The following is a 13,503-nucleotide window of genomic DNA, read 5'->3' as shown; positions in this document are numbered from 1 at the left end:
CCCGGGGAAAAAGTTTCTGACTGTCTACTCTATCTATTCCTCTGATCATCTTATAAACCTCTATCAAGTCACCCCTCATCCTTCGCCGTTCCAATGAGAAAAGGCCTAGCACTCTCAACCTATCCTCGTACGACCTATTCTCCATTCCAGACAACATCCTGGTAAATCTTCTCTGCACCCTCTCCAAAGCTTCCACATCTTTCCTAAAGTGAGGCGACAAGAACTGCACACAGTACTCCAAATGTGGCCTAACCAAAGTCCTGTACAGTTGCAACATCACTTCACGACTCTTGAATTCAATCCCTCTGCTAATGAACGCTAATACACCATAGGCCTTTTTACAAGCTCTATCCACCTGAGTGACAACTTTCAAAGATCTATGAACATAGACCCCAAGATCCCTCTGTTCCTCCACCTAAGAACCCTACCATTAACCCTGTATTCCGCATTCTTATTTGTCTTTCCAAAATGGACAACCTCACACTTGGCAGGGTTGAACTCCATCTGCCACTCCTCAGCCCAGCTCTGCATCATATCCAAGTCCCTTTGCAGCCGACAACAGCCCTCCTCACTATCCACAACTCCACCAATCTTCGTATCATCTGCAAATTTACTGACCCACCCTTCGACTCCTTCATCCAAGTCATTAATAAATGTGAGCTTATAAAATGAATCTTGCAACCAAATGGTATGTTAGCCTTCATTGCAAGAGATTTCGAGTACAGGAGCAGGGATGTGCTGTTGCGATTGTACAGGGCCCTGGGTGAGGCCCCATTGAGAATATAATGTGCAGTTCCAGTCTTCTTTTCTGAGGAAGGATGTTCTTGCTCTCGAGAGAGAGCAGTGAAGGTTTACCAGGCAGATTCCTGGGTTGGTAGGACTGACGAATGAGGAGAGATTGACCAGGTTAGGATTGTTTTCGCTAGAGTTCAGACAAATGAGAGGGATCTCATAGAGACTTATAAAATTCTAACAGGACTAGACAAAGTAGATGCAGGGAGGATGTTCCCGATGGTGGGTGTGTCCAGAACCAGGGGTCATAGTCCGAGGAATCGGGGTATACCATTTAGGACAGAGATGAGAAGACATTTCTTCATCCAAAGAGTGGTGAGCCTGTGGAATTCATTACCACAGGAAGTAGTTTATGCTAAAACATTGAGTATATTCAAGAGGCAGCTAGATATAACCCTCGGGGTGAATGGGATCAAAGGTTATGGGGTAAAAGCAGGATAAGGCTTTTGAGTTGGATCATCAGCCATGATCGTGATGAATGGCGGAGCAGGTTCAAAGGGCCATATGGGCTCCTCTTGCTCCTATCTTCTATGTTTCCATGTTTCTAAACTGTTCATGATCTAAATGTAACTGGATGGTCAATGACAAAATGAATTAGCATTCACCAGTTAAGGGGACACCTTTAAATTTTCATACTCAAATTCAAAGATAGTTTTAAATCATAATTGGATAAGGATGCTATTCATACAGAATTGAGCTATATAGACCAAGTGGAACCATAGCTTGATTCCTGTTGTTTGACTGTCAGCTAAAACTCGGCAAAGATAGAAGCATTTGTGTTACAATCAGCAGCCACAACTGGACTATTGAGTGGGATGATCATCAGGGCTGCTGCTTCTGATCATAATCTTTTTTTTGGTGATTTGGAGGAGCCAGTGTTGGACTGGGGTGGACAAAGTTAAAAATCTCACAACACCAGGTTATAGTCCAACAGGTTTATTTGGAAGCACTAGCTTTCAAAGCTCCGCTTCTTCATCAGGTGGTTGTGGAGTGGGACAACAAACACAGAATTTATAGCAAAAGGTAATAGTGTAGTGCGGCTGAAATATATTAAACAAACTTAGGTTAAGTCTTTCATCTTTTAGAATGGTTTTGTTAGTTTTGGTTAATTAATATGTAAATCCCAGAACTCCTTTTAAGTCACATTCTCAAGATAACTTCAGATTTTCTAACAAAATGTGTCATCTCAGTTCAGACAATGCATTAAAGGTCTGAAGTTAAAGTCTGTCTGTGTCTGCTTCCAAATAAACCTGTTGGACTATACCCTGGTGTTGTGTGATTTTTATCTTCTTTTTTCTGTTGATGCATGCAATCCTGCAAGTCAGGTGAGGACAAGATTGACCTTGATTGTAATGTACGTCTGTATGGACGTATAACCAACTAAAAGCCACTGTATGACTCAAGCAGGAAGAACAGTCATTAGGACAAGACTTCCATCACTTACTGTTGCTTGTGAAATTAACATCAGCACCTTAAAGGAACAGCAAAATAGACCCTTGAGCCATGAAAAGATGAAACCTCAAGAGGAGCAAAAAGGAAAGATGAGAAGGAAAGATGTAGCTTGAGGGAGATAAAACAGAAACCTCTGGGAAAAGACCAAGTCTGTGGTGAAAAGACTGAACACAAACTGGGAAAGATGGAAACTTTGGGGATGTGATGTGGAGGTCAGGGAGTTGAGGGGGTAGCAGGTGGTGAAACCTCACAATGAAGGCAAAGCCAGCAAAGAAAAGACAAAGCATTTGAAGGAAAGATGAAGCCTCTGAAGAAAAGACAATACATCCTAGGGAAAGATAATACATTGAAGGGGAAGTGTCCTTAAAATGTTTTCTCAGTCCTTCAATGTGGATGCAATTCTTCAATTGTGAAAACAGGATTGCTTTAGGAGCTTCTTATTAACATGTGTGTACAGTGTCCAGACCCGTGAAGCTGATGTTAGATTGTGGATTTTTTAAACGTACACTTCAGAGTGCAGATAGGACTTCAGTTTAGCATCTTATCTGAAAGATGATACCTCTGACAGGGCTACAGACCCTGAATGCTGCAAGGTAGGCTTGCAAATGTACATAGTAATAATGTATCATAACCTTTAGAGACATACTGTCTACAGACTGTAAATAACGATATTTTGGATCAGTTAGTGAATAATCACAAGTGTATCTTGAGAAAAGTTATAATATTATTTCTTTGAGTACTGACATTGGCTTGAAAAATTTGGTCACTGCCCATGTTTGGAAAAACCTCAGCAAATAGCTGGCTACTTTTCTGTTCAATGTTGTTTTGCATTACTAACAATACATCTCATCTAAAATAATGACAATTCAATTTTTATAACTGTAGATAACTACTGAGAAATATCTACAAAATAAAGAACTGTAAATTATTTTTCAATGACTGCAACAATAACATTGTAAATGTTCAACTTTTACTGACAGTTACTTCTACATCAATCACAATCAGTATACTGATAACTTAGTATCTCTGCAGACACATTTGAGAGCCCAGAACATGTCCTTGTACTTATATACTATGTATAACAAAATAAAAGATCTCAACATGCTTCACAAGAATATCAGAAAACAAAATTTGACCCCCAGCCATATAAGGCAATCTTAGAACAAATGGCAATAGCTTTATTTTAGGGTGTCTGTAAAGGACAAAAACAATAGCCACATTACCTTACATCAAAGACATATCAGAAATGGCTTCCAGACTACTCAGACCCTATGGCATCATGGTAGCCCACAGACCACTTAACAGATAGAGAGACAGAAAGATTTATGAAGGGAATTCAAGGGTATGGAAATAAGAAGCTGAAGGCAGCACCATTGATGGTGGAACAATGAAAATCAGAGATGTTCAAGAGGCAAGCATTTGGGAGGACGTTAAATTTTAAAGTTTCAATAAGAAATTTCTTACCAGCCAAAGCATAACATTTCTGTGTTTCTTTATCTTCTGTCAGCTGGGTCATATCACTGTAGGCACGAATCATCCGCCAACAAAACTCTTTTCTTTTACCATACTGTAAGTTGTAACAGAGTTAATAGAAATGCTAAACTATAATGGCTTGCTAAGACTACTTTATGATATATTTAAAAATATTACAGTGCAAACAAAGAATAAGGCAGTTAATAAGACAAAAACATTGTTATCCTACCTGCAGACAAGGGATGCATGACTGTTATTCTAAACAAATCAGACTATCTCAATAAAGCAAATGCTCTGCTTGCAGATACCAACACTTATCAGCAGACCCAACCCCACAACTACATAACAGAATCTCATCCTTGATAACGGGATGGAGAATTAAACAGATCAGACTGCCAAAATATGAAAACAGATGGATCCAACACACCACGCCTCGACAAATTACCAAAAACACATAAAACCTGGGGCCCCCCTCAGACCCATTGTCCCTCTATCTGGTACACCAAAATACAGATGAATCAAGGAACTCCACCAAAAACTAAACCCCACCTAATTGAAGATTCACGCGACTCCATTCACTCCACCGAAGAATTCCTGAATACCAAAGACTCCAAGATAGAAGAGGACGAAATAATGGTCTCCTTTGATGTTACAGCCCTTTTCACATGACTCAGTGGTTAGCACTGGTGCCTCACAGCGCCAGGGACCCGGGTTCGATTCCAGCCACAGATGACTGTCTGTGTGGAACTTGCACATTCTCCCTGTCTGCAGGGTTTCCTCTGGGTGCTCCGGTTTCCTCCCACAATTGAAAGATGTGCAGCTTAGGTGAATAGGCCATGCTAAATTGTCCATAGTGTTCAGGGATGTGTCAGTTAGGTGCATTACTCAAGGGTAAATGTAGAGTAATAGAGTTTGGGTGGGACGCTGTTCAGATGGTCGGTGTGGACTTGTTGGGCTGAAGGGCCTGATTTCACACTGTAGGGATTCTATAATTCTATGAATTAACATCGACTTGGCCAAAGAAACACTGGCATTACGACTAGAAAAACCAGGCCCACAAACACCAGACAGCACCAACATCATCAGCAAAGACACCATCATCAAGCTAGTGCCTCACCACCCACTTCACATTCAATAACAAAACCTGCAAACAAATCAACGGAACATCTCCAATATCAAGGTTCATAGCAGAAGCAGTAATGCAGAGACTAGAATAAGCAGCCCTCCTATCTATCCAACGCAAACTTTAGGTCGGCTATGTGGATGACACCTTTGTCATCACACAATGGAACAAATTAGAGGAAATATACAACACCATCAACAATATCCTGACAGGCATAATATTCACAAAAGAGGAGGAGAACAACAACAGACTCCCATTCCTAGACATGACAGTTGAACATACAGTTACTGAAGTGCTTCAAACCAGCGTCGACAGAGAAACAACAAACACAGACCAAATACTTAACTTCAGAAGCAATAATCTGAACACCTACAAACGGAGCTGCATCAAGACATTATTTCAACGAGATACATCGCACTGCAGCACCCAAGAATTAAAACAGAAGAAAAATAACCATACGTTTTCAAGAAAAATGGGTACCCAACAAACACAATCCACCGATTCTTAGAAACAAACCCAAACAAGCAGACACAACTCAATCAAAAACTATAGCCACATTACTTTACATCAAAGACATCTCAGAAATGACTTCCAGACTACTCAGACCCCTTGGCATCATGGTAACCACAAACCTACCAATACACTTAAACAGCAACTAATGAACCTAAAGGATCCAATACATACCACCAGCAAAACTAACATCATTTACAAAATACCACGCAAGAACTGTAAAAAACACGACATCAGACAAACAAGCAGGAAACTTGCCACCAGGATACATGAACACCAACTAGACACCAAAAGGCACAACCTATTATCACTAGTTTCCATACTTACAGACAAAGAAGGACACCACTTTCACTAAGCAAAACACATGTCCTAGGACAAGCAAAACAAAGACACGCACAAGAATTCCTAGAGGCCTGGCATTCTAATTGGAACTCCATCAATATACACATCGATTTAGATCCCATCTACCTTTCCTTGAAAAAAATAGGAAATAACATCACCCACCAAAAGAAACCAAGACAAATAAATAGAGAGGCGGGAAATATTAACAGCATGTCACCAGAGACTCACACTGATGATATTACCTAGTCATGGTGATAAAACATCTGAAAACAAATCTTCCACCTGAGCAAGCTAACTAACATCCATTAGGCATTTAATATTATGCCTTTCACAATATCAAGACAATTCTTCAACCTCATTACAATCAAGATAATTTTTTAAAGTCTTGCAATGTAGAAAATAGAACATCCATCTTGCACATATCAAAAACTTGCAAGTGCCAATATAACAGACCAGATAACTTGTCTTTTAAGTAATATTGATTGAGGGTTAAATATACATCAGGGAGAATTCATCATCTCGTCTTTGAAATGGTTCTGTGGGATCTTTCATTTTATCATTATTGTCAGTGTCTTGAAATGCAATTGACATCTACCAGGTTTCACGATTCATGTCTCCTCAGGTGATTCAGCAGGACAATCCAGGATATACGAGCCTTTAGGTACAGAGGATACACTTCTTGGGCAATGGGTTCTGCCCTCTCTTCAACTTCCATTGTATCTTGTGTTGGGATTACAACTATTCACATAGAATACCTACAATGTGGAAGCAGGCCATTTGGCCCATCAAACTCCACCCAATACCCTATCCCTGTAACCCTGTATTTCCTTTGGCTAAGCTCAACTAGCCTGCACATCCCTGGATACTATGGGCAATTTAGCATAGCCAATCCACCTTACCTGCACATTTTTGGACTGTCAGAGGAAACTGAAGCACATAACTCCACATAAATAGACACTCGAGAGTGGTATCGAACCTGGGTCACTGGCACTGTGAGTCAGCAGTGCTAACCATTCAGCCACCATGCTGCCCGATTATACATTAATAATCTGGACAAAGAAACTGAGGGCATTATTGCTAAGTTTGCAGACAACATAAAAGATAGTGGAGGGACAGGTAGTGTTGAGAAAGCAGGGAAGCTAAAGGAGGACTGGGACCGGCTAGGCGAACGGACAAAGAAAGGCAGATAGAATACTATGTGGGTAAGTGTGGGGTTCTGCACTTTCACAGATAGAATAGAGGCATAGTCTATTTTTCAAATGGGAAAAGGCTTTGGAAATATGAAGCACAAAGAGACTTGGGACTCCGAGTTCAAGATTCTCTTAAGGTTGTCATGCAGATTCATTTGGCAGTTAGGAAGACAAATGCAATGTGAGTATTCATTTCAAGAGGGCAAGAACACAAGAGTAGAGATGTACTGCTGAGGCTGTGTAAGGCTCTGGTCAGACTCCATTTGGAATATTGAGAGCAGTTTTGGGCCCCATATCCAAGGAAGGCTGTGTTGGCATTGGAGGGGTTCTAGAGGAGACTAACAAGAATGTTCCCAGGAATGAAAAGCTTTTCATATGAGGAGCAGTTAACGACTTTGGGTCTGCACTCTCTGGGAGTTTAGAAGGCTGAGGAAAAATTTAATTGAAACTTACAGAATACTGAAATGGCCTTGAAAGAGTGGACATCAGTAAGATGTTGCCATGAGTAGAAGAGACTAGGACCCAAGGGTACAGCCTCGGAGTGAAGGGACAACCCTTTAGAACTGAGATGAGGAGGAATTTTTTTCAGCCAGAGGGTAGTTAATCTGAGGAACTCATTGCCGCAAAACGCTTTGGAGGCCAAGTCATTGAGTGTTTTTAAGACAGAGATAGATAGGAGCTTGATTCGTAAGTGGATCAAGGGTTATGGGATAAGCCAGGAGAATGGAATTGAAAAATATATCTGCCACATATCAAATGGTGCAGCAGACATGATCAGCCAAATGGCCTAATTCTGCTTCTGTATCTTATGGTCTCAGTCCTCAGCAATTTTTGTAATAGTTCCCCACTGTGTTGCAGTTTGGGGAATGAGGACTCACATAGAATCCTATAGTGTAGAAGCAGGCCATTTAGCCCATCGAGTCCACACTGACCCTCCAAAAAAGCATTCCACCCAACCCACCCCCCTACTCTATTCCTGTAACCCTGCATTTCCCATGGCCAATCCACCTCACTGCACATCCTTTGACTGCAAGAGGAAACTGGAGCACCCAGAGGAAACCTACCAAGGCACAGGGAGAATGTGCAAACTCCACATAGGCGGTCGTCCGAGGGTGGAATCAAACCTGGATCCTTGGCACTGTGAGGCAGCAATACTAACCACTGAACCACTCTGGCGCCCGAATAATTATTCTGGTGACCATTACTGAGACTGACCTCCAATTCCTGATTACATACTCCATCAGTTGCTGTGGTGGGATTTGAACTCATGTCTTCAAAGCATTACCCGAGGCTACAAGACAAGTGACATTTTTATTATACCACTGCCAGGTTGGACCTGGTCCTTAAAAATGAGATTGGTCAAGTGGATCAAATGTCAATTGATCACTTAGGAAACATAGATCACTATATAAGGCTGAGGATGGTGTTGGAAAATGACATGCAATAATCCAAAGTAACAAAAATCAATTGGCAGACGTCCGACTTAAATGAGACAAGAACAGAGTTGAGCAGGATCAATTGGAATAAAGGGTTGGTGGGAAAAGCAATAACTGAACAATGCGCCACCTTCAAAGAGCTGACTGGTTGGATAAAGTCAAGATATATGTCCTGTAATAGAAAAGCTAAGATAAACAAATCACGAGTTCCCTGGACGACAAAGGAGGTAAAAATTAACATTTAAAAAAGTTTGCTTATGACAAGAGTAAGGCAGAAACTAAATAGAGAATCAACAGGAATACTGAAGGTTTAGGGGAATGTGGAAAATAAAAAAACCCAAAGATAAACAAGAAGGAAATATCGAACATGAAGAGTAATTCCAAAGTCATCTGTAGGCATATAAAGAATAAGAGAGGGGCTAAAGGAGTAAGCCAGTCAGTGACCAAATAGAGGATACACATAAAATCATACAGCACGGAACCAGACCCTTCAGTCCAACCAGTTCATGCTGAACATAATCTCAAACTAAACTAGTCCCACTTGCCTGTTCCTGGCACATATCCCTCCAAACCTTTCCTATCCATGTACTTATCCAAATTCCTTTATATGTTGTAATTGTACCCACATCCACCACTTCCTTAGGAAGTTCAATCCACACACAAACCACCCTGTGTAAAAAAATTGCCTCTCATCTTTTTTAAATCTCTCTCCTCTCACCCTAAAAATGTGCCGCACAGTCGTGAAATCCACCATCCTAGGGAAAAGGCAACTACTATTAACTCCATCTGTATCTCTCCTGATTTTGTCACTTAACTGTCCTCTGGGCAAATGGGCAATAAATGCTGACCCTGTCAGCAACACCCTCACCTAAAGAATGAATAACAAAAAATATTCTATCAGGTCACCTCTCAACCTCCTACTCTCCAGTGAAAATAAGTCCCAGCCTTTCTTTATAAATCAATCCTTCCACACCAGGCAACATCCTGGCAAATCTCTTCTGAACCCTCTCCAGTTTAATAATATCCTTTCTATAACTCGGCAACCAGAACTAGAAACAGTATTCCAGAAGAGGCCTCATCAATATCCTGTACAATCTCAACATGATTTCCCAAATCCTATACTCAAAAGACTGAGCAATGAAGGCAAACATGCCAAATGCCTGGAGGCCGGCATGTTGCTGAACGTTAATTACATGTGTCTTTACAAAACAGGAGGATGCTGTCCAGGCCATAGCGACAAAGGAGGTAATTCTGTAACTAGGAGGGTTCAAAATAAATAAGAAAGAACGATTGCATAGTTTGTTGGCATCTAAGTTGACAAGGTACTAGGACCAGATGAGATATGTGGGAGGATTTAGAAAAAAAAGAGTAGAAATTGCACACACATTACCCATAATTCTTCACTCTTCCCTGGACGTGGGGGAGGTGCCAGAAGACAGGAGAATTGCAAACATTACAGTCTCACTCAAGAAAGATAATTCCAGAAATCACAAACCAGTAAATTTAACTTTTGTGATGGGTAAACAGCTGGACAAAATTATTCAGAACAGAATTAGTAATAACCTGGAAAAAGGTGAGTTCATTAGGAACAGTCAGCACAGATTTCAAAATGGGAAATTACATTGTACTAACTTCCTGGAGTTTTTTGACAGGGTAATAGAAGTGTTGATAAGAGTAACAAAGCAACATAGAAAATAGTAACGGAGTGGGCCATTTGAGCCTCATCCACCATTCAATATTGTCATGACTGAACATCCAACTCCATACCTTGTTCCCACTTTCACCCCATACCCTTTGATCCCTCTCACTCCAACTATGCCTAAGACTAAGCTGAAAGATGGGTAGGATTGGAAGCTCAATAATCCTGGTCATAGGGTATTCAGACAACATCAAGAGGAGCATAGAACAGAAAGGGTCTTGTCGCAACATTGATCAAGGAATCAATTATAGCAGCGAGGAGGGATAATATCTTGGAAGATCTTCAAATAAGGGCACATCGTTAGAAGAAGAAAAGCACAAAAGGGGAAACAAATTGTTGGGGATGTACAACAGGCCCCAAACAATCAGGAAGAGGTAGAGGATCAGATGTGTTATCTCATTTCAGAATAGCGTCATAATAGTAGCACTATAGTATTAATCAAAGCACGAATAGTCAGAGATATTAACTATTCAAATATTAACTGGGATTGTTTTAGTATGCAAAGTAGGGAGGGAGCAATATTCTTACACTGCATCCAGGAGAACCTTATTAACCAGTAATGGAGGGGACAGTTCTGGACCCAATACTTGGATATGGACCCAAGTAGGTTGAAGATTATGAAAAGAAGTTCTAAATTAGAGAAAGGCCAATTTTATTAAGTTATGATACAAGTTCCTAAGGAGGACTAGGAGCAGCTACAAGAATGTCAGAGCAGTGGGAGGTATTCAAGGACTAAAAGGACAATGCAGGTATAGACATCAGGGTGGAGGACTGTGAAATGTTAGAAGAAATTATACAGACAAGAGGTATTAGAGGTTTAGCAAAATTGGATAAATCCAGAAGCCTGGATGAGATGCATCCCAATTTGTTGGAGAATGAAATATCAAGGGGCCCAAAAGTAATTTTCAAATCATTTCTAGCCATAGGTGAGGTGCCAAAGAACTGGGGGGGCTGGTAACATTGTCCTATTATTTAAAAAAAGAAAGGGACAGACCAGGAAATTACAGGCCAGACAGCCTGACCTCAGTGGTGGGATGTTATTAGAAAGAAATGAGGGACAGATTACATCTGCACTTGGAAAGGCATAGATTGATCAGGCACAGTCAGCATGGATTTGTCAAAAGAAGGTTGTGTTTGACAAATATGATTAAATATTTTGAGGTGGTAACCAGGAGTGTTGCTGAAGCATTTGGCGTGTTCTACGTGGAATTCAGTAAGATATTTGGTAGGTCCCTCATGACAGAGTGGTCAAGAAATTAAGAGCCTATGGGATCCAAGGCAAAGTGGCACACTGAATCCAAAATTGGCTAAAAGGCCGAGGGTGATGGTAGAGGGATATTTTGTGACTGGAATCTGTTTGTGGGGTTCTGTAGAGTTCGGTGATGGGTCCCTTGCTGTTTGTTGGGTACATTAATGATCTGGATTTAAATGTACAGGATATAATCAAGAAGTTTCCAGATGATCCAAAAGTCGAGTCAGTGGCAAACAGCATGGTGCTGAAAAAACACAACTGGTCCGGCAACATCCGAGAAGCAGGAGAGTCGGCGTTTTGTTTCCAGCACCACACGTTTTGACTCTGATCTCCAGCATCTGTAATCCTCACTTTCTCCTAGGTATCAAACAATGTTGAGAATAGCCACAGATTACAGGAGGATACTAACAAACTGGTCGGTTCAGCAGAGCTGAGAGTGGCAAATGGAACTCAATCCAGAAAACATCAATTCTTGACATTCCTGAAGAAGGGCCTGTGCCCGAAACGTCGAATCTCCTGTTCCCTAGATGCTGCCTGACCTGCTGTGCTGTTCCAGCAATAAAGTTTCAACTTTGATCTCCAGCATCTGCAGACCTCACTTTCTCCTTGACATTCAATGGCATTGCCATCACTATCTTAATCCTGGGGATTACCATTGAGCAAAAACTGAACTATACTAGCCATATAAATACTGTGGTTAAAACAGCAGGTTAAATGCTAGAATCCTGCAGTAAATAACTTACCTCCTGACTCCACAAAGTCTGTCCATTTACAAGGTACAAGTCAGGAGTATGATAGAATACTCCCCAGTTGCCTAAATGAGTGCGACTCCAACAAAACTCAAGAAGCTTGACACTATTCAGGACAAAGAAGCTGCTTGATTTACACAATATCCACAAACATTCATTCCCTCCATCCACCACTGATGCTCAGCAGCAGCAGTATGTACCATCTCTAAGATGCACTGAGATATTCTCCAAGGCAATCTTCTTTGATAGCGCATACAAAACCTACTACCACTACCAGCAGATACAGGGGTACACCACCAATTGAAAGCTCCTCTTCCAAGCTGCATGCCATCCTGATTTGGCAATATATCATTGTTCCTTCAGTATTAGATTAGATTACATACAGTGTGGAAACAGGCCCTTCGGCCCAACAAGTCCACACCGACCCTCCAAAGAGCAACCCACCCAGACCCATTCCCCTACGTTTACCCCTTCACCTAACACTACGGGCAATTCAGCATGGTCAATTCACCTAATCTGCACATTTTTGGACTGTAGGAGGAAACCGGAGCACCCGGAGAAAACCCACGCAGACACAGAGAGAATGTGCAAACTCCACACAGAAGTTGCCTGAGGCGGGAATTGAACCCGGGTGCTGTAAGGCAGCAGTGCTAATCATTGTGCCACCGTGCCATCCCTTCAGTGTTACGGGGGTCAAATCCTAGAACCCCCTCCCTAACAGCACCGTGGGTTTACTGACAGCAAATAAACTGCAGTGATTCATGAAGGAAGCTGACCACCACCGTTTTAAGGGCAACTATGGATGGGCAGTAAATGCTAGCCTAGTCAGCAATGTCAAATTCCCATTAGTGAACAAAATAAAGATACTGCACTTGGAGAGGAGTAACAAGGCATGGAATTGCATCTAGGTGGTCAGTCTACAACTCACTGCCTTGACAGTTGTATCAGAAACTCTTGCAATACTTTAATAGTATTTGGATACTTGCTTGTGATGCCACAACCTCCAGGCTGTGGGCTAAGAGCTAGTAAATAGGACTAGTATAGCCAGATCTTGTTGACTGGGGTAAATATGATGGACTGAATGTCTCTTTATGTCCTGTGAACATCTAAATGTGTATGATGGTAAATTCTCTCTCAATAAGTGTGCAGCAATTAAGTTGTCACTGTTGACCTTTCATGTGAAAGACACCTCTATATCATGTACTGTACACTGATAATTTAGTATCTCTATAGGCTGACAATGCAGAAGCTGACCCATACTGAACTAAAACAGAATACAAGTGGATTGTGAACCCTTCAGTCTCTGTTGGGTATGAGTTATCCGGCATCCTACTTGACTTGCTAAACATGCCTAAATGCAGTAAAACAATTGCGATTGCTACAAATCTGAAACAAGAACAGAAAATGCTCGATGTGCACAGGATGGCAGACAGTATCTGAAAATAAAACAGGCTAGCATTTGGCATCATTGGATGAATGGGCCCC

General features: G+C 41.3%; 1 protein-coding gene across 1 annotated transcript in view; it reads right to left on the bottom strand.

Moving 5' to 3' along the window:
* The window catches only part of LOC148135999 (regulator of microtubule dynamics protein 3-like), an 82,640-nt gene that overhangs the window by 39,847 nt on the left and 29,290 nt on the right, over positions 1 to 13,503 (bottom strand). Inside the window, exon 4 of the mRNA XM_087984115.1 lies at positions 3,709 to 3,811. Within this exon, the coding sequence (XP_087840241.1) occupies positions 3,709 to 3,811 (103 nt within the window). The remainder of the gene's footprint in view (positions 1 to 3,708; positions 3,812 to 13,503) is intronic.

The sequence above is a fragment of the Chiloscyllium plagiosum genome, unplaced genomic scaffold (genome assembly GCF_037043375.1).
Source record: "Chiloscyllium plagiosum isolate Xiang-an unplaced genomic scaffold, Cpla_swu_hap1 HiC_scaffold_47, whole genome shotgun sequence".
Taxonomy (NCBI): Eukaryota; Metazoa; Chordata; class Chondrichthyes; order Orectolobiformes; family Hemiscylliidae; genus Chiloscyllium; species Chiloscyllium plagiosum.
This window is presented reverse-complemented; position numbering and strand designations above follow the sequence as displayed.